This window comes from Anoplophora glabripennis, unplaced genomic scaffold, assembly GCF_000390285.2.
Source record: "Anoplophora glabripennis isolate ALB-LARVAE unplaced genomic scaffold, Agla_2.0 scaffold937, whole genome shotgun sequence".
Lineage (NCBI taxonomy): Eukaryota > Metazoa > Arthropoda > Insecta > Coleoptera > Cerambycidae > Anoplophora > Anoplophora glabripennis.
In genome coordinates, this window is record NW_019417671.1 from 19102 (window position 1) to 39449 (window position 20348).

The following is a 20348-nucleotide window of genomic DNA, read 5'->3' on the forward strand; positions in this document are numbered from 1 at the left end:
ACAGCTAAATGACAGCTGCCGATAGTCATTGTTATTGATTTGATATCGTCTTTGAACTTATCGAACTAAAAAAAAAAAAAAATAAAACATAAAAAAACAAGTTTTTGGCTTTATTATAGCACATTGACAGCTATTTGACAGCTGCCAACTGTCAATTTTGAAAATCTAACAACAGATCTGAATTCAGCAACCTCAAAAATATAAACCTAGATAATAAAAAAAATGAAATAGGCTATTTCAAAAGTCTATACACACTGCGCATATACATAAATCCGTGGAGGATATTCGGAGCTTTAAAGCTCTGTACCGGCCAAACTATCCATTTTTGAGCTTTGTGGCCATTGAGACAATTGACCAGTATGATGAACTCTATCACATATCAAAAATTCAGCGAATTTGACCGGGACCCAATTTCCATAAGATTTGTGCGGGGTCCTTTGCATGAAAGTTAAAAATACCTTTTAAAAATGAAAAACAATAAAATGGATATGAATATTTTTATTGTTTCTCTAGCATGTTGTTATTTGACGATAAACATAAGTACAATAAAGCAGAAGTGTAATAGAAAATGAAAGTTTTCAAAAATTGGCCTATCACAAGGATCGATGCTCTTTCTTTGTGTTAAAAACTGACAACCTTGCGAGAGTGTAACCTTGCCATGATGAACCCGTCTCGTCTTTCGAGACTACAAACAGCCATAGGATATTCTGTGATGATTTTTACACACCTTTCGGTTGCTTGTGTGTGACATTTCTCTTGCCATATTAACCTTGTTTTATAATTAACGTAAAAATAAAGGACAAAAAGAGTTTGCAGTCCACTTCAACAAAAACACTCACGGTTTGATGTAAATGCTTGGCACCGTCAATACAAAGTGCTTAAGTTATTATTGCAAATCACATTGGTGCATAAACCCTTAATATAAAATTCACCAATATAAGAAAATTTTCAGTCCATTCTAACAAGGAATCGTACAATCTAAGAATTCTGTTACCTGTCGTAAATCACCTTGAATGCATCATTTTTTCAGGATTCTTCTTGGACAAATTTTCGGAACATGAACTAGAATTAATAGCTTCACATATATCGTACAACTAAAGTTGGTCTGTGCTTAAATCTTTGTTACTTGTTACATCAGGCAAAGCACAGTTTGTGAATCGAAATGGCACAAGAGGAAGCCGCTCACAATCTATAAAAGATTTTCCTATATATCCTGTGAAACTTTGAGGTCCAGCAGTAGTACCATCAAGATGCTCAAACAAATTACTAAGAGCTTATTTGCATGTAATTGCATTTTCTCAATTTCATTTCCAAATATCGCATAACACCTCCTTTGGTACCCCGTGTTAAAACCCATAAAAGCCTACTGTCTAAAAAATCATACGTTTTTTATCCGCATTTCATGATTTTTTTTAGACCATGTAAGTGATAATTTTTTTCAAACCAATATAGGAGGCATATTTTGACATGTTGGCAACATGGATTTAAAATATATGCAACCATTATAACTAACAAGCATGGCCTCCCAGTCAGAAAATAATGTGCGTGCTCCAGGAAAACTGACAAAATATGAGATAAGGTAAGAATATTTTATATAAATCCCTAGGTTTTTATATTATCTGCATGAAAGTAAAAAATTTTATGAAAAAATAATTTAGAAATATGGTTGTTTTCATGTTGTCAGTATTTCACTAAAACAAAACATAATGTAAGGTTAAAGTTTAACGTATGAAAATTCATACGATAGGCGCTTATGAGAGATAGCTTATGAGCTGCAATGTTGCCAATATTGTATACAGGGTGGTTCGAATTTTATGCAGGAAACTTCAAGGACAGATAGATCTCTTTAAAATAATATGTGTTTATCTTATAAACATAGGTCTGGAACGGCCCCGTTTTAGAGATACAAGGTGTTGACGTTAAAAAAAATTGAATTTTTGTTTATATCTCGGGAATCTATTAAGCGATTTCAATGAAAAACCTACCCCACTGCACTTTTTACAAGTTATTGTAACGGATTTATATTCTAATGCACAAAATACGTAAAAAGGTAACTTGAATTTTTTTCCTAAGATTCGCCGTTTTCAAGTTATTCATACCAATACAATCCCTTTGTGGCAAACATTGTCTAACCATAATATGACAAGAATATTTATGTCTATGCTTAAAAGTAAGTGGACTCCCTATCTTTACAAATAAGAACAACTTAAATCATAATAATAATAATAAATGTACATTTACCAAAGGCGAGGGGTAGTGAATTTTCACAATCTGCATATTTGGTCACAAGAAAATCCTCATGAAATTCGGACAAGATCTTTTCAACACGAATTTTCTGTGGACGTGTGGCTCGGAATAATTCGCAATAAAGTTTGTAGACCTTTCTTCTTCCCACTTCGTCTAAATTTCCAGTCATTTCTAAACTTTCTAGAAAACCATCTATTTGAATTATTAGAGGATGTTCCATTAAATATACGACAAAATAGCTGGATACAATGGATGGTGCTCCTGCGGATTCTAGGAGAATGGCTTAATGAAAATGATATGGGACGATGGATAGGTAGAAGACCAAATGCCAATGTAAACCATAATGTTGCAGAGGGTCCAGTGTCTTGGCCAGCCAGATTCCCACATCTAAACCCCCTGAACTTCTATGTTTGGGGTTATCTGAAAAGTAAAGTTTATTCTACTCCAACAAATACAATACAACAACTACTGTAACGAATAGAAGACGGGTGTAATGAATTAAAAGAAAACTACCACATAATATTAGCTTCAATTAAGTCCATTAATAGAAGATGTCAGAAATGTATCGATGTGGGTGGTTCACATTTTGAACAATTGTTGTAAATACGTAACGTCTGTTTCTTGCTAAGTTGCTGTTGCTTGGTAAATATATTTTTATTATTATTTTGATTTAAATTGTTCTTATTTGTAAAGAGTATTAGGCCTCCAGGAAAAACTAAAACACGCCAGGAACACTACCTCATAGGTGGTATAGAAAGGAGTGTAAATAATTTTGTTGATGTACTTACAAATTGCACTTACTTTTAAGCATAAACATAAATATTCTTGTAATATTATGGTTAGATTGTGTTGGTATGAATAACTTGAGAATGGAGAATCTTAAGGAAAAAAATAGTCACCTTTTTTTACGTATTTTGTGCATTAGAATATAAATCCGTTACAATGACTTGTAAAAAAATGCAGTGGCGTAGGTTTTTTGTAAAAGAAGGGGGTGACCCCTGTTCAGTTGTACACCACTGGTTGAACCTTTAAAGCTCACATTTTAGGGAATGTAAGGCCTACTATCACACATTATCTGCACCAAATTTTATTCAGATCGATTAATAGATTTCTGAAATATAAACAAAAAATCAATTTTTAACAACTTCAACATCCTGTATCTCTAAAACGGGGCCGTACCAGACCTATGTCTATAAGGCAAACACATATTATTTTAAAGAGATCTATCTGCCCTCAAAGTTTCCTGCATAAACTTAATTATTGAAGATTTTCGCTCTCCTTATTTAATTTTCACGCTTCCTTTAAAAAATTGAAATGTACACGTTTAATGAATAAGTTTAAACTTTTTTAAATTTCATTCCATTCGAGGTTTAGAATTTATTTCAGATTTTATATGTATTATAATATATGTATAAAATTAAACTTTCTTTACAGAAGACCACTCATGACTGAGGAACTAAAAGAGTTCTTGGAGAATTCAGATAATAAAGATCTGCAAGAAGCTGAAGCTGTTGATATTGCTTTTCTATCTCCAGAGGTAGATAATGACACTGACGTGGATGATATTGCCGATGACGATCTTGTTGTGGATGAAAATAACATACGTCTGCTGGGTAAGGGTATTCTAGCCCAGCCAGCTGATATTCAAATAATAAGTAAAGCTGGAAAAAGGGAACTCAATATACGTACAGTACACTATCAAGAGTCAAATCCAGAAAATGTGGAAGAATCTGCAAGTGATTTAGGCAAGAAGAAAAATAGAGGAGGAAAAGCTATAGAGAAAGATATTGCTAAACCAGTAGCTTCATGTAGTGAGAAAAACGAAAAAAGTAAAGTAGGCAAGAAAAAGAGCGCCAATGGGAAAACATTCGACTTGAAGAACACATAGATCAGGCTTACCTAAAATTAAAAAATAAAATGCGGCACTTTCCAGCAATACTCGAAAAGCTCGTTCAAAGCGACTTTAGATTTTTTTAAATTGTTTTGGCCAACAGAGTTTATTGAATATACAGGGTGTGCCATTTGATACTCCCGCTACCTATATCTCCGAAATGAAATTTATTTTACCTCGGCAAACTGGGGTTGTTAGGTCCCTCGAATTGTTTCAAATTGCAGTTAGACCTGTTAGTTCAAATCATTCTGTATAGATGGCGTGGCGATACTAAACAATTTTTGGCTCCCTGGTACGTGGAAATGCAGTCCATCTGAAAGATCATTAAATTTTGAGTACTTTTTGTAATATAAAGTTTTCCCTATATTTACTTGTTTTTGAGATACATCGACTTCAAGATACAATGTATGATGTAACAGGAAAAACTATTTATTTTATTTAAATCACACTAAGACAAAATATTCTTTTAAAATATTGTTATAACGGCTTTATTCACACCACATACTAACTAACAAATAATAAATTATAAAAAAAAATGAATGATCAACTACAGAACAAAAATTGTATAATGGCAAATCTTATAAGGGGCAGAGATGAACCGTATTTTATCAAACGTTATTAAAAAATGTAGTCATAGGTGGCTCATGCCAATAAAACATGTATAATAGATGACATATTAGTTTTCCAATAATTACAGCTTTATCAGCTTGCGTCTTTCAATTTAACTATACTAGTTATAAGACTTACCATTGTACATTTTTTTTTTTTCAATAACTGATCATTTGTTTTATTATAATTTCTTGTTTGTTAGTTAGTATGTGGTGTGAATAAAGTCATAATAACAATATTTTAAAAGAATATTTTGTCTCGGTGTGATTTAGATAAAATAATAGATTTTCCTGTTACATCATACATTGCATATTGAAGTCAACATGTCTCGAAACCAAGTGAATATTGGGAAAAACTTTGTATTACAAAAATTACTCAAAATTTAACGATCTTTCAGATGGAGACTATGGACAATATGGAGACAATTCGTTTTCGATAAGTCCAGAAGAAATATATAAAGTTATTGCCATTTTGCTGTTATCGCGATTCATTTACTGGCCACTACATTGATACCAAGGCCATGAGTTGTATCACATAAAACTAGAAATATTCAACAGAATGTTCCACATGACCGAATCGACCATTGGCCAATAAAAAATCCTACAAGATGTGCTCGATGTCATAAATGTGTAACACATATATGTTCCAAGTGCTATGTAGGTTTACACATATAATGTTTTGCTCCCTACCACCTTCAGTAATATGAAAATTTTTCTAACATTTACGTAATATCTAGTTAAGAACAATATTTGCACAAATATACCTTTAGTCTTTTTATTTTTCTGCTTCGTCGGGATCATTAGTTATTTTTTTTAATGATATATTTTTTGAATTTTTTTTTTTTTTTGGAGAAATGTGTTTTTATGTACAATATTAACTAAACTCTAAAATGAAATAAAAGTTGCGTTATTCAAAGTACATTTAGGTTTTAATGGGTTAACAGCAGTCCCATCATACCCCACCACTATAAGTTTATTACAATCGATATTCTTGGCTTCCAAAAATTTTGCGATGTTCCTGCTGATAATCGTGGCATTAGTCCAGGCAAGTTAGACCAAAATCACCAAGAATACGAAAATTTTTTTCTGATGAACCAATCGAGTTGCGGTTTTTGGCATTGTCTTCGGAAAAATATCAGGAAAAAAGTCTATCTATTACACTTTGGGGCTGGATCGAAACTGCACTGCAGGTGCATAAACTGCATCTTGAAGTGCATCAATTTTTCCGAATTTTCTAAAAATGGTAAAAATTGACTAAAATTTGTAGAAATTTGTGTGCACGGGTTTTCAGGGTCGGAGATTCCGAATCTGACCCTGCAAAATATGCCCGACGGCCCTGGGGCCCCCCAGGGGGGCAAGGAGGGGGCCTTCTGTAAAAAATCAAATAGTTGAGTTGGCCTTCTAAATTTCCACTCAGGGGTTTTTGGGGTCGGGGACTGCAATTCTGACACTGAAAAGTATGCCCGATGCCCTGGGGCAAACACAATCACAGGAATTTCCTAACCTCAAAAAACAGATAAAAAATTCGCGAAAAAGTGCTAAGAAAAATATATTTTTTTTTTCCTCTATTCAAATGTTCATTTATATGGTTAACACCACGTCAAACGTGAATCCGCGGTCAGAATTGATAGTTCTTTAATAACAGATTCGCGCCAAATTTGGTTTACGGGGGTTTTCGGGGTCACTGATCACGAATCCGAGATCAATTATGCAAAATTCAAGACGGCGGATCCAAGATGGCCGACCAAATTTTCAAAAAATAACGCTATTCGATGTTTTACAGAAGCCCCCCCCCTTGCCCCCCTGGGGGGAGGGTCCAGGGGCGTCGGGCATACTTTTCAGTGTCAGAATCGAAATCCCCGACCCCAAAAACCCCCGACTGGAAATTTAGAAGGCAATTACTCAGCTATTCGATTTTTTACAGAAGGCCCCCCCTTGTCCCCCTGGGGGGCCCCAGGGCCGTTGGTCATATTGATGCACTTCAAGATGCAGTTTATGCACCCGCAATGCAGTTTCAATCCAGCCCCAAAGTGTAATAGATAGACTTTTTTTCCTGATATTTTTCCGAAGACAATGCCGAAAATCGCAACTCGATCGGTTCATCAGAAAAAATGTTCTGATTTATTGTCTAACTTGCCTGGTCTACATATCCAGATGTTAAGGACAGGTGCCCCAAGTATTCGGACTCAGGTTCTTTGAGCAAGCTCATATGTTCTTCGAATATTATTGTCCTTCTAGACACCTCCATTATAAGGGCCTTGTCCTCGCGTTCATCAAAATATAACCCAAAGTTATCAACTTCAAAAGTTAAGGGCACTTCAGTTAAGCACGTCCTCTGTTTTTAACGAGCACAGCATATTTTGTTTCTGTCAACATTGGATAAATTATCCTCGGAAATAAGGCCCACATTTTTTAGCACAAGTTTTGGCAATTGCGCTAAGATCATTAAGTTTCTGGAACTCCTGTGAAATTTTTGACTCATGAGCTACTTCAGACAATTTATTAGTTAAAGGGACACATTGAATTTCAGAGCGTACACTGATTGATGAAAGAGGTTCCGCGGGATGTTTTTCTTGAAGCACCTGTTGTCTATTTCTATTAAGGTTATCAGCTATTCTTTAACTTTCCTTGATCGAGCAAAAGTACAGTTCAATAACTAGGTAATGTATGGAGATCAATGTTCCAGTTTCAACCGTGCAATGGAAATTGACAAAATAGTATATTCCTTGATTCCTTGTAATATTGCGAACAATATTTTTATTTCATTTTTTATCTCTACAATTGATGCTACTATGATCCGTCTCTCCATCAATTGAGTGAGAAACATGCCCACATACTATTATGTGGGCATGTTTCACATGTTTAACATTCGAATAGTTTTAACTGTACAATACATTGCAGCATAACCCCTTGGCCTCACGACCCCATAACTCCATAATCTGGGATATGCTTTTCCAAAATTTGAGTAAAATTACCCACATAATAAATAAATTATCAAAATTATCTCGGACCTATAACTTCTTAAGGAAGCAAGATGGGATTAAGGTAAATTGATTTAAATCACCTTATTTTCATTCAAGCAAGTTAGCCTTAAAGTATGGCCCATTATTTAATAAACACCCTGTATAAGAGATAGTTTTAGGAAGTGACTATAGCTATATTGTCACTAGACAGAAGAGAGAAAAAAGATTCTTATTTAATTCCCATAAACCTGCTTTCGGGAAATTCAAAGCAAACTAGTACATTTGCAACTTTATAATAAATTTCTCAATATCAACAGCATACACAATGAAATGTCACACACTTCTAACAATTTCCATAAACAAAGAGGAAGGTTGTCGAAAAGTTCTCCGTTTGTCAAAGAAAACAAGGCATTTACGGATTCTTTATATTTCTCAATGTAGTTACCTTGTAGTTCAATACATTTAAACCAATAACCAATGACAAGTTTATACCTCAGTACAAAGCTTGGCAAAATATGCAGTTTCAGCGTTGATCGCATTATTTGAAAACTTTTTGTGAGAAACAGCTACTCTGCAGGCTACAGACCCTATCTGCCACTTAATTACACTTATAATATCAATGGTTCTGAGGTGATTAGGTAAACAGATCATTTGTCAACATAATCACCAGGCCCAGACCTGTTGGCGAGTAATTTCCAATGACAGTACGTAAAAACCAATAGGCGCATTCAACCAAGCAGACGCAGACAAGAAATAAAGCTAATATAGCAGTTCGATGCCCTCGTTCTAATATGACGTATCCCATATTAGGAAAATTTTTCAGGAGAAACGTCTCACTGTCATAATTAAAAAAATTAATTTTTATTTTTAACCCTAATTAAAATATACAAGCAATAATAATTGAGGCAAAAAAAAACATTTAAATAAATTGTATAATTATATTAAAAAAATATTTTTAATTATATTCTTGCTCATTTTTTAAAGTATTTTGTTAAAATTAACTTAAAACTAATCGACTAGCGATGTGAAAGTTAAGCGTGACTGTCACATAGCTAATGCTAACTTAACCTTAGTATGTGGGATACAACATATTAGAATACGTGAAAAAGGGTGTGTGAGATACGACATATTAGAAAATCTATTTCAAAATAGCAAATACCTCCAAAATACTTATGTGTTTGAAGTTTGTGGGTTTATGAATTTAGAGTTTATGGGTTTGGAGTTGGTTAAGGGTTTATGGGCTTATGGGTTTATGGGGTTAGGGTTTTCGGACTTAGGGTTTATGAGTTTGGGATTGAGCGTATTATTTTCAGTTTTATAAAATGCGTATCGGCCATATATCGAATTTTTAGACATTTTTTCAAGTTTATTCACGAGCAGCGTCCCCAAAAACATATAAGATCCCTACTTCCGGGTGCAGATGAATGTAGGTTTGTGGTGCTGTGTTGTCAGTATATTAAAAAATCGAGAAATAAGTCAAACTACTAAATTTCAACATACGATTTCTCAAAAACAAAAAATTGATATTAGGATATATCCAAGTGCATTTTAAAAACTAAGTATAGTACTTTAAAATTAATGGTATTAGCAAAAAAATTAGCTATCCATGTAACAACTCAAATATGTCAAAAAATAGCCATTATGGCACATTTAGGTTAGGATGTCTCGAAAACCAGAGGCAATTCAGAAATTTGGACCTTGGATTCGAATTTAGCGCACCAGTCCTTCGAAAAAGTACATTCTGGTTTCCGGGTCAGAGGGTCGGCCTGTGTAATCAATAATTATTTCCATTAACAAATGTTTTTATTTATTTCAATATTTAAAAAAAAATCACAAATTGTCACATTCAGTTGTTTTTATAGGTTTTAACTTTTAGTGTACTTTAATTATGTGCTGAAGTAGACAAAAATTGATTTAGAAACAGAAAACACATTTTAATAAACAAGATCAATTTACATACCTGCAGCACCTCCAAAACCTGAAGCAGCTCCCTGAGGAGAAAAATCGGTTCCCGGATAATGAGGTGGTCCGCTTGGGGGATAACCTCCTGGACCAGGTCCGTAACTGTTACTCTGAAATCCTGGGACAATACCAGGATATGGTGGAGGAGCATCAGTCATAAAAACACCATTTGTTGGTGGTTGCTGAGGAAATACATTTGTCGGGGGTACCCATCCGTAATAGCCTATACAGGAATATGTATATTGTTTAACTACACAAATATAAAGTGGTATCCTTAAGAATGTTCTGATAAAAAATCCTGGAAAGTTTCCAAAACGGAAATTTTCTGGGAAGAAATAATCGAAGGTTGGGAAAAATTTCCAGGAATATTTCCAACAATTTCTTTTCACCAATTTTACTTAACTTCTGTGAACACAACCTCAAAAAATCGTCAGCTAATTTTGGATTTTTGGTTAATTTGGTAATTTATCGTTTTTCCTGTTTTAAAAGTTTTTGTGCCAGTGGAATAGAAATAATTAAGGTAATTTATATTATGCCTTTTAGTTTTGCAAAAATTGTACAGATACTTTTACAGTAATAATAATTTTATTTATCATTAATGGACAAGTTTTCATAGACTTACTAAAAATAAAATAGATTACACAAAATGCAGATATTGTAATAAAACTTATCTAGTTGCTCTATTTCAAAACATCAGTCGAGTAGTGATTATCTTTAAGTTGTTCAAGTAAAATTTCAAAATTTTTGGACTGTATATCTCCCGATGAACAAGAAACATTAGAAGAGAGTTTTGCTAGTAGTCCTGTAGCCAGATGGGTCCCAATTGCCTCCTTCATTTAGATGGAGTTACCCAAGTGTTTTTTATGTATTTTGAGCTGCAGAACACGAATTTTTTGGGTAGAAGTTTGCCCGGATATCGATAAGTTTTTTATGAACAAAAAAATTGTAAAATACTGAACACTTGGTTTTTGACAAAATAAAATGTACTTTCTTATTCTTTGACCCATTTTAAGAAAAAAATTTCCCTTGCAATTTTTTTGTTAAAAGCATAGTTTTTGAGATAAACGCCGTTAAAAACTCGAAAAATTCGTTTTTTGCAATTTTCAATTGTTAATAACTTTTGATTGAATGGTATTTTGTAATTCTGCTGACGGTGTTTGAAAGTTCACGTTAAATACTACAAATTATGAGTAATTGCAGTGTGAAAATTTGTTTTTTCCACTGTTATTTGAAGCTATAAACAAATAGCGATTGAGCGTTCAAAAGGGTGCGCCGCCATGTACGTATGTAAGAGAGCGGTTGCCTTCTTACAGGCGTTCTTGACGCGTAATCTTCATTTCTAGATCAAAGAAACGATGAAACTGAACGAAACATTAACAATTTAATGAAAATTTGCAATATTACAATAATTTAAATTATTATACAAGTTTAAAAAATAATAATTATAAAAACACCTAAATTATACGATGTTACGCTTTTAATATAAGTAAGTATAAACTTTTTTATTATCGTTTATAAATAAAACTAATATAATTTCGCTAATTTTTTTCATANTACGATGAACTTCAAACTAATCTAGCTGAAATAGAGGCTACAATAAATCAACGACCTCTAACTTATGTTCATGACGATCCTAGTGATTTAATGATATTGACTCCATCACATTTTTTGTTAGGTTTCCGCAATTGTGGGTTTTCAATCGACATTAATAACCCTGATATAAAGCGAGATGATGTCCTTAAACAGTGGAAGCTACGAAACAAGCTTGTTAGAAAATTTTGGGATAGATGGTCCACCGATTATCTTCAGCAGTTGAGATCTGCCCATACCAATCTTAACGTGAAATCTACATCTTTTAAAATCGGTGACATAGCTCTTTTGCATGACCAAAACATGCCTCGTTTAGTATGGAAGATGGTTAGGATAACCCAGGTATTTCCTGGAAGAGATGGAAAAATACGAGCATGCGAAGTTATGTTGCCAAATAGGACGCTCCTAAGAAGACCGATTCAACTTCTTTATCCTTTAGAAGTCACTGCCGCCGGGGAGGATGTGAAAAAAGCGTGCACAGATACTGCAAAAGCGATGGCAGTGCAGGTGGTCGATGGTAGATTTTGGAACGGACGTGAATCTTCGTCATCGCTTGACCTGAGATAAAAAAAAGTGAAGTAATTTTGACAACTACTGTCAAGTTGTTTTTTTACTGTTACAAAGTATTAATGTTTAGATGTTCTTACAGTAAAGAGTACATACGAACCGGGTGTCTTTATTTTAACGATTAACGTATAATAAATAACAGCAACCGCTCTCTTACATACATGGCGGCGCACCCTTCTGAACGCTCAATAGCTATTTGTTTATAGCTTCAAATAACAGTGGAAAAAACAAATTTTCACACTACAATTACTCATAATTTGTAGTATTTAACATGAACTTTCAAACGCCGACAGCAGAATTACAAAATACCTATTCAATCAAAAGTTATTAACAATTGAAAATCGCAAAAATCACATTTTTCGAGTTTTTAACGGCGTTATCTCGAAAACTATGCGTTTAACAAAAAAATTGCAAGAGACATTTTCTTTTTAAAATGGGTCAAATAACAAGAAAGTACTTTTTATTTTGCCAAAAACTAAGTGTTCAGTATTTTGCAATTTTTTTGTTAATAAAAAATTTATTAACGTCCGGGTAAACTTCTACCCAAAAAATTCGTGTTCTGCAGCTCAAAATACATGAAAAAAACTTGGGTAACTCCATCTAAATGAAGGAGGCAATTGGGACCCCCCTGGCTACAGGACTATAGAGCCATTTATTCGTGTTCTTATCCTTTCAGTGTTGTGGAAATCAAATATTTCTGTATATTTGTGAATCAACTATGTTCAAGTTTTAAATTGCCGAGTAGAAAAAAACTTTCTACAGTTTTATTAAATAAAGAATATCAGAGAGTACATAAGGCTGCAATAAACAAAATATACTCCTCGGAATATTTAACAGATGGATGAACAGACGTAAACAGTGTGACTGTAATAAACACACAGCTTAAAGGACCCCGCACAAACCTTATGGAAATGGATACCCAGTAGATCTCTCCCAAATTTTGGGAATGAACTCTTCAGAGCATCCTGATCAAAAGTTCTCATGGACACAAAACCCGGAAACCGCTCCCAACCCCCCAAAATCACCCCCAAAGGTCAGGGGATGCATTCGGCTCATTATTACCACACCAAAAAAAGTATCAAACCCATGCATGCAATATATGGTTCCGGTGTATTTTTGACCGCTGGACACGACTATGTCATCATTTTTGCTCTAGCACGTATCAGTCTTCAGCAAATCGTTGAAGAAGCTTCAGAAAACTGAAGAAAGAACATGTGGCGTGTGATTCACATGCAATATGTGGTTTCCGGTGTATTTTTCTATGCTGAGCACTATTCTGAGGTCAAAAGTGTTTCAATTACCTTAAGCCTTCAACTAATCGCTGAAGAAGCTTCAGTAAACTGAAGAAAGAACACCATGGTTCTTCAGTGGTGTGTACATATCACATGTGAATTACAAAACACAATGTTTTTCCTTCAGTTTTTGAAGTTTCTTCAGTTATTAGTTGAAGACTTAAGATAATTAAAACACATTTGACCTCAGAATCTTGCTCAGTGTGCAAAAATAGACCAGAAACCAAATATCGCATGTGAATCACAGGCCACAATATTCTTTCTTCAGTTTTCTGAAGCTTCAGGTTGAAGACTTAAGATAATTGAAATACTGTTCGAATTAGAAGTGTCATACTATCTGACTGTTACATTGAATCTACAATTTTTTAACATCCCAAATCTGAACTGGGATTCGCAATCAGTAACCCAAGTTTAGTATCCCCGTACCGTAAATGTTTGGATTATAAGAGGTTCGCATTCTCTGCCCTCAATTTTGGCACCGGTATTGTTTTTCATTCCTACCTTGCATTTGACAATGATGAAAAACAACATCTCAACTTTGAAAAATTCTATACAGATTAACAGTGTTTCTAGCTGGCATTTTTTTAAATACTTATCCAAATATTAAGTTCTATATTTTTTTGCAGTTTCTCTTCTTCTAATGATTTTTAGTGTTTTTTTTATTTCATTACTTTGGATGAAATTTTTTTACGAAAAATATAAAGTATACAAGCTAACGCAAGTCCATATAAATAGTAAGTCCTCGTAGATGTAGAACAGATATTCCCAACTACCATCTATATTCATCCACATTAATTCATACTACATAATAATCTTCGTATTGTTCGTTATATTCATTTTTCTTTAATAAAACTGTACACACCATTTATCTTCTAGAAACTTATTTAATTGCTGATATTAGATAGTTTTCTATTAGTAATACATGAAAACATGCGGTGTTTCATTTGCAACGGTGCTAGAACAATGGGAAGTTGTTGCCATGTAGCATGTGTTTTGTGGTAATTCAAGTTTGATTAAAGGTTAAATATATGAAAGAATTAAAAATGGCAAGAAATACACAAAAAATCACAGACAGATATAGACAGATACAGACAGACGTATACACAGACAGAAGCAGACTCAGACATACGCAGACACAGACAGATGCAAACTCAGACAGACGTACACACAGACAGACGCAGACTCAGACAGACGCAGACGCAGATAGACGCAAATAGACACAGACTCAGACAGACGTAGACACAGACAGATGCAGACGCAGACACAGATATATGGGACCAGAAACTCATTACGTCCATGCCGTTGGTCCTGGGTAATGCAGATATCAATCCGCTTTTAGAGTTTGTGTAAAATTCTGAAGAACCATGGTGTTCTTTCTTCAGTTTTTTGGAGCTTCTTCAGCGATTTACTGAAGACTGATACGTGCTAGAGCAAAAATGATGACATATTCGTGTCCAGCGCTCAAAAATACATCGGAAATCATATATTGCATGTGTGGGTCTGATACTTTTTTGGTGGTGTGATAAAAATAATGAGCTGACTGCATCCCCTGACCTTTGAGGGTGATTTTGGGGGGTTGGGAACGGTTTCCGGGTTTTGTGCCCATGAGAACTTTTGATCAGGATGCTCTGAAGAGTTCATTCCCAAAATTTGAGAGAGATCCACTGGGGATCCATTTCCATAAGGTTTGTGTGGGGTCCTTTCCTGTCAAAAGATCTAACAACTCATACCGTTAACAGAACTATACAAATTGCAAAAAAATAGTGCAATATTTCAGCAACAAACACATACCTAAAGAAATATTTAAATGAATACAAATTGAAAGAGATGCAAATCCTATAACTTTAAAGACTCCAGTAGATACAAGTTGGCAAACATAAGCAATCATGTTAGAACGTCTAATAAGAAACAAAATAAATCTGCAAGCAATGTGTATCGATAAAGATTTAGTTCAAACCAAAGAGATATGTTGGTGATTATGACTTCTAGGAAAAAACTGAAAAATATAATAAGCTTTTAAAACCCAATTTGACAAAGATAAGCATGCTCGAAAGTGATAAACCTACTTTACCATGTTACATAAAAAAACTTGAAGAATAATTAATGCAGCCAACTGATATTCCGTTAGCGAAAAGTAAAAAATTTTAGAACGCTTACGAAGTCGCAAAGATTGTACAGGGAGTTCCACCTAAGATTCTTCTGTAACTTTGCAACTGTAAAATTTATAAAAAAATGGTTTTAATAAAAGTTGCCTGGAATCCTGTGGGCCACGTAACTGAAGCCTTGGGAAATAATTCAAATAATACACCAAAACTAAAATATGTATTAGATGGCAACAAAAAAAATTCTTATCCTCCAAAATTATAAACTTTAAAATATAAGTGAAGTGAAATGTTTATACCATTTAAGTATTTATTCTTTTAATTAATATTAAAAGGATTTGTGTTACATTTATTATAATAAAGTTTATATAATGCATATAAAATAGATATGCAATTATGCATATTTTGTTATTCTCTATTTTTATCATTTTTCAATCAGAAAACACTTACATTTACTTATTTTAATCTTTGTCAAGTCTACAATCTACATAATAGAGAGCAATGCAAGACTCATTGCCTCCTTAGCTTTTCAAATTTAAAATAAATTTTGATATTTAAACCAAAGTACAATTACATTCTAAAACTGGTATCATTTAATGTATTTACTATTTACTATTTGCTTGTTAAAAAATAAAGATAAATAGAATTTTGTATACTATATATGGTATACGCAATGCAACCTGCAGCATGTAATTTTTGCTAACCGATGACTAATAATTTATATTTTTCCAATATAGACAAAAATGTATATGTATTTGGTCTTTTTGAAAAGCTGATGGTATGCAGAACACAATACCAAATCCCAAAAAAAATTTAGAAGATTTCAAAAAATGTCCCGTAAGTTTCAATCGAAACTTTCCGGGAATTTTCATAGTTTGGAAATTTTTTGTTTCAAGTGGCGTTCCGAGTTCCAGGGTGTATAATTTGATTTTTGTCTATACGAGGGTAAATCAAATATGAACGGAATGAATGAAAGAAAAGTTATTAAAAAATAAAAGGCAAATATGATTTATTTTTCTAAAGTTTCCTGCTTTAGAAATACATTTTTCCTAGTGAGAAGGAAGGTTCTTTATCGCAGCATCGTAGAATGAAACTAGTTGTGTCAGGAGCCCATTGTGCAAGAATTGCTCAAAGCCCTTGTCCTCCTCAAATCGTTGTCCTCCTACAGCTTCTTTAAGCAGCCCAAACAAATGATAATTGCAGAGCGATAGGTCTGGGCTGCAAGAAGGATGATATGCAGCCCTTACCTCATTCAACAGCTTGCAGTAGTAAGCAAGATTGATCGTGCGTCTTTCATCCAAAAAATCAATGAGCAAAATGCCTCGCTTATTGAAAAAAACTGATTTTTCGAATTGGGACTGATGAACCCAATTTTCAAAACGGGAGGTAATGGGAATCAAATGTCACCCAAATAATATGAACCATGAAGAAGGCTTTTGAATGAGTAAAACCTGGTTACCTCTTCAAAAGTGCAAACAACAACGTAAAGGAAGAATGTGGGATATACCACTGAAGAGATATGAAACCATACGCAACGGCACTGGCGATACGAGAGACGAATGTGAGACATTCCCAACTATAAAGCCATGCACAGTGTTGCCCTCGCCCACACCCTCTACTCGCTCCACAGGTCTAGAGATGAGTGTGTCGGTAAATTTAAAGAACAATTAGAAAAAGTCCAAAAATATTTAAGTGAAAAAACTTCCATTTCAACCAAGTCTAGAGAACATCTCAAAATATGAAAAATTGTGCAACACATTTATATTCCAAAAGGACTTCAATATCTACCTATTTTATTATAGCAGTACGATTGATAGAAATGAGCTCTTACAGATACCAGTGCTATACCCGCTACCAGTGATGAATAATCCACTATTGTATACAATCATCCCAAATAGAAATTATGTAATTATGAACTCAATGGTATTCCTTTGAGAATAGAAGTAAATAGTTGAAATACAATACACTGTATCAACATGTTTATTATATTACCTGAGTAACTCGACTCAAAAATTTAGAAATGTACTTTACTATAGGTACATACATACTTTCAATCTTTCGAAGTTTGGCAATTTGTGTATGGCACTTTAATAAAAATGCTTTTGACATTTCAAATGAAAGTGGTTATCATAAAAATGCTACACCATATTTTCTCGGTTACCCTATTGAGGGCATCAACTACACAGGTGAAGTGTATCTTCTTAGTATATTTCTGAGGTAAAATATCGCCTTTGTTTAATAGTAACATTATAGTTATTAACGTTACAAGGCCAACAACAAGTAAATAACGGGCGAGGTGGAGTTTGTAATCTAAGGCGTAGCGTAGCCGAGGTTTATAATACACCGAGGACGTTATTTATGTATCGGCCGTGTGTTGTTTAACGGTTTTCGTTACACCAGTATCATTTATTTCATTTAACATTTCATTTAAAAAGCAAATTTCACAAATAATATGGACATGCCAGAGAAATAAAAGCATCAAGTTATAAGGCGGTTGCTAGGTAATAAGTATGTTTGTATTGTAGAAATTTATAACTGACGTCTAGCATAAAGAAGCGTCACGTTAACTTTCATTTGAAGGTTGTCAAATTTATCAGAATAATAATCAATTTCCATGTACATTATAATGAAAAATAAAAGCTTTGTTTAACAGGAAATCATTATAATTATCTAATAGGTAAATGCAGTTGTATGTTGTGCGATTGTGTGTGTGTGTGTATGTGTGTGTGGGTATGTGAAGAAATCTTAACGGCCGGCGTCCGTTAAGGATTCTTAATGGACGCCGGCCGTTAAGGACCGGTTATCGTGTCTATTTTGGGGTATATTAAATGAAAATAACAGTATGGTGTAACGAAAAAGCAATTATAAACAAATGTGACAACTATTTTGCAAATAATTTTCTGCAGCACTTTAGATGCCAGTAAATTGCCATTATTAGCATTATCACTATTTGACATTCCAATTAAAAACTGCTACCAAGAATGCCTATAGGTATCACGAGCTTCACGTATAATAAAATAAATAACTGGTTTTATTAAGTTCATAGAAAAACCAGTATTTAATGATGAATGATCCAAAGTTATTCGAATGTCTTTTAACTTTAGTTTTTATAATTTATAATTCGTTCATAAACATGCAAAACAGGTGATTTCTTAGAATACTATGTGCTATAATCAGGATAAATATAGATATTTAAACACATACACTGAGCTCGTAAAGTTTGGAATAAATTTGATAAATCATTATTGAAGGGTTTTGGCAGGAAATCCTCGGACACGTCAACTTTAGTTTATAAAATGTCACTTTTTTCAGCCATCGACTTTTTTTAGTTTTGTTTGCTTTTGAGCTATGACGTCATCGGCAATTTTTTTAAATGGCAAACCAAAATTTTTTTCCACGGATTTCGATAGAGCACATTTTTCTGAGTACGAATATGTCAAAAACGTATGACCTTCAAGATGGAAGTTTTCGAGATAATAGACAGTTTAAGTTGATTGTAGATGATCATGATACTAATTTGAGCATGCGCAACGGTAAAATTCTACGTATACGTTATGTCCGATACATAACTTAAACTGTCTATTAGGTTCCAAAGTTTCAAGGATGTACCATATACAAGGTATCGAGTGGGTCAAGTTTTTTAATAGCTTATCGAACATTTTAAGAGATTTTAGGAGCAATTTGTTTTAATTTTTTAAGTAATAATCAACAACAATTTTAACAAATAAAAAAAGGTTTCTGTGCAAATGATAAATAATTAAAGTAAACAAGAAAATCAGAGGAAATTTTCAAAGTGACCTCCATTCACTTCTTGGCAATATCCCATTCGCCACTGAAACTCCTGCAGAACCTTATGAAGAATATCTGGTTGAATGGCTCGAATTTCATTGCGAATTCTGTCCTTTAATTCTTCAATGGTATTTGGTCTATTGAAGTAGACTTTGCTCTTTAAATAGCCCCATAAAAAGTAGTCTAGGGGAGTGAGATTCGGAGATCTAGGGGGCCATTCGATAGTTCCTCTTCGACCAATCCAACGGTTAACAAATATTTGGTTTAAATAGTCGCAAACGAACACTGCAAAATGAGGAGGTGCACCGTCTTGTTGGTACCATATCGTGTTATTGGGCAGATCGGGATCTATGTCATTTGAGTAAAGCACCGCAAGTGCAGGGACTAAATCGTCTCTTAAAAATTCAAAATATTTTTCACTTGTTAATGCGCCTTCAATAAAAAATGGACCCAAAATGCGGTTACCGACAAGGCCAGCCCAAACGTTAACTTTTTGTGGAAACTGACTACGAGTTTCCATTTTCCAGTGGGGATTTTCAGGAGACCAATATCTACAGTTTTGCCTGTTTACTGTGCCGTCGAGATAAAAGGTAGCCTCATCAGAAAAAATAATATTGCGTAAGAATCCGTCGTCATCAATCAGGCGTTGCAACATGGTTTCACAAAACTGTAACCTACGGTCAGGATCATCTTCGTTTAATTGTTGGACCAAAACCACTTTATACGGATGCCATTTGTACAATTTCAAATATTTTAAGACGGAGCTTTGAACTATTCCGTTGTTTGCCGCCACTTGGCGGGTGGGTAAATGGGGATTTTCTTGAAGCTCTAGTAGAACATTCAATTTAACATCTTCTTGTACTGGTGGACGACCCGTTCTAGGGCGATCTCTCGCATGACCCATTTCTAAAAACTTTTGCTCTATTTTACTAACCGTGGACTGTGTAATTGGTTCTCTGTTTGGATATTTGTTATTAAATAAACGGCAAACTTCTACTTGTGTGCGAGCTCTGTCCCCGTAACCGATCATCATCAAAATTTCGATTCTTTCCCTTTCACTCAAACGACGAACCATTTTCAAATAAAATGAATTCTGATAGAATAATGATTAATTAACTTAAAATAAAACACAAACTTGCGAGGACAAACTTCAAAATTCTGACAACTATCAAAACTGTAATTTTTTCAGAGCTTCCTTGATAAATGATTAGTACTTTGTCATCGCTTGTATAATGCATTCTTGAAACTTTGGAACCGAATATCTCGAAAACTTCCATTTTGAAGGTCATACGTTTTTGACATATTCGTACTCAGAAAAATGTGCTCTATCGAAATCC

The 20348-nt window shown here is 34.0% G+C and overlaps 1 protein-coding gene across 1 annotated transcript in view; it reads right to left on the reverse strand.

Annotated features, from left to right (window-relative positions):
* The window catches only part of LOC108912659 (WW domain-binding protein 2), a 61773-nt gene that overhangs the window by 10665 nt on the left and 30760 nt on the right, over positions 1 to 20348 (reverse strand). The window contains exon 5 of the mRNA XM_018717965.2: positions 9670 to 9894. Coding sequence (XP_018573481.1) covers positions 9670 to 9894 — 225 coding nt within the window. The remainder of the gene's footprint in view (positions 1 to 9669; positions 9895 to 20348) is intronic.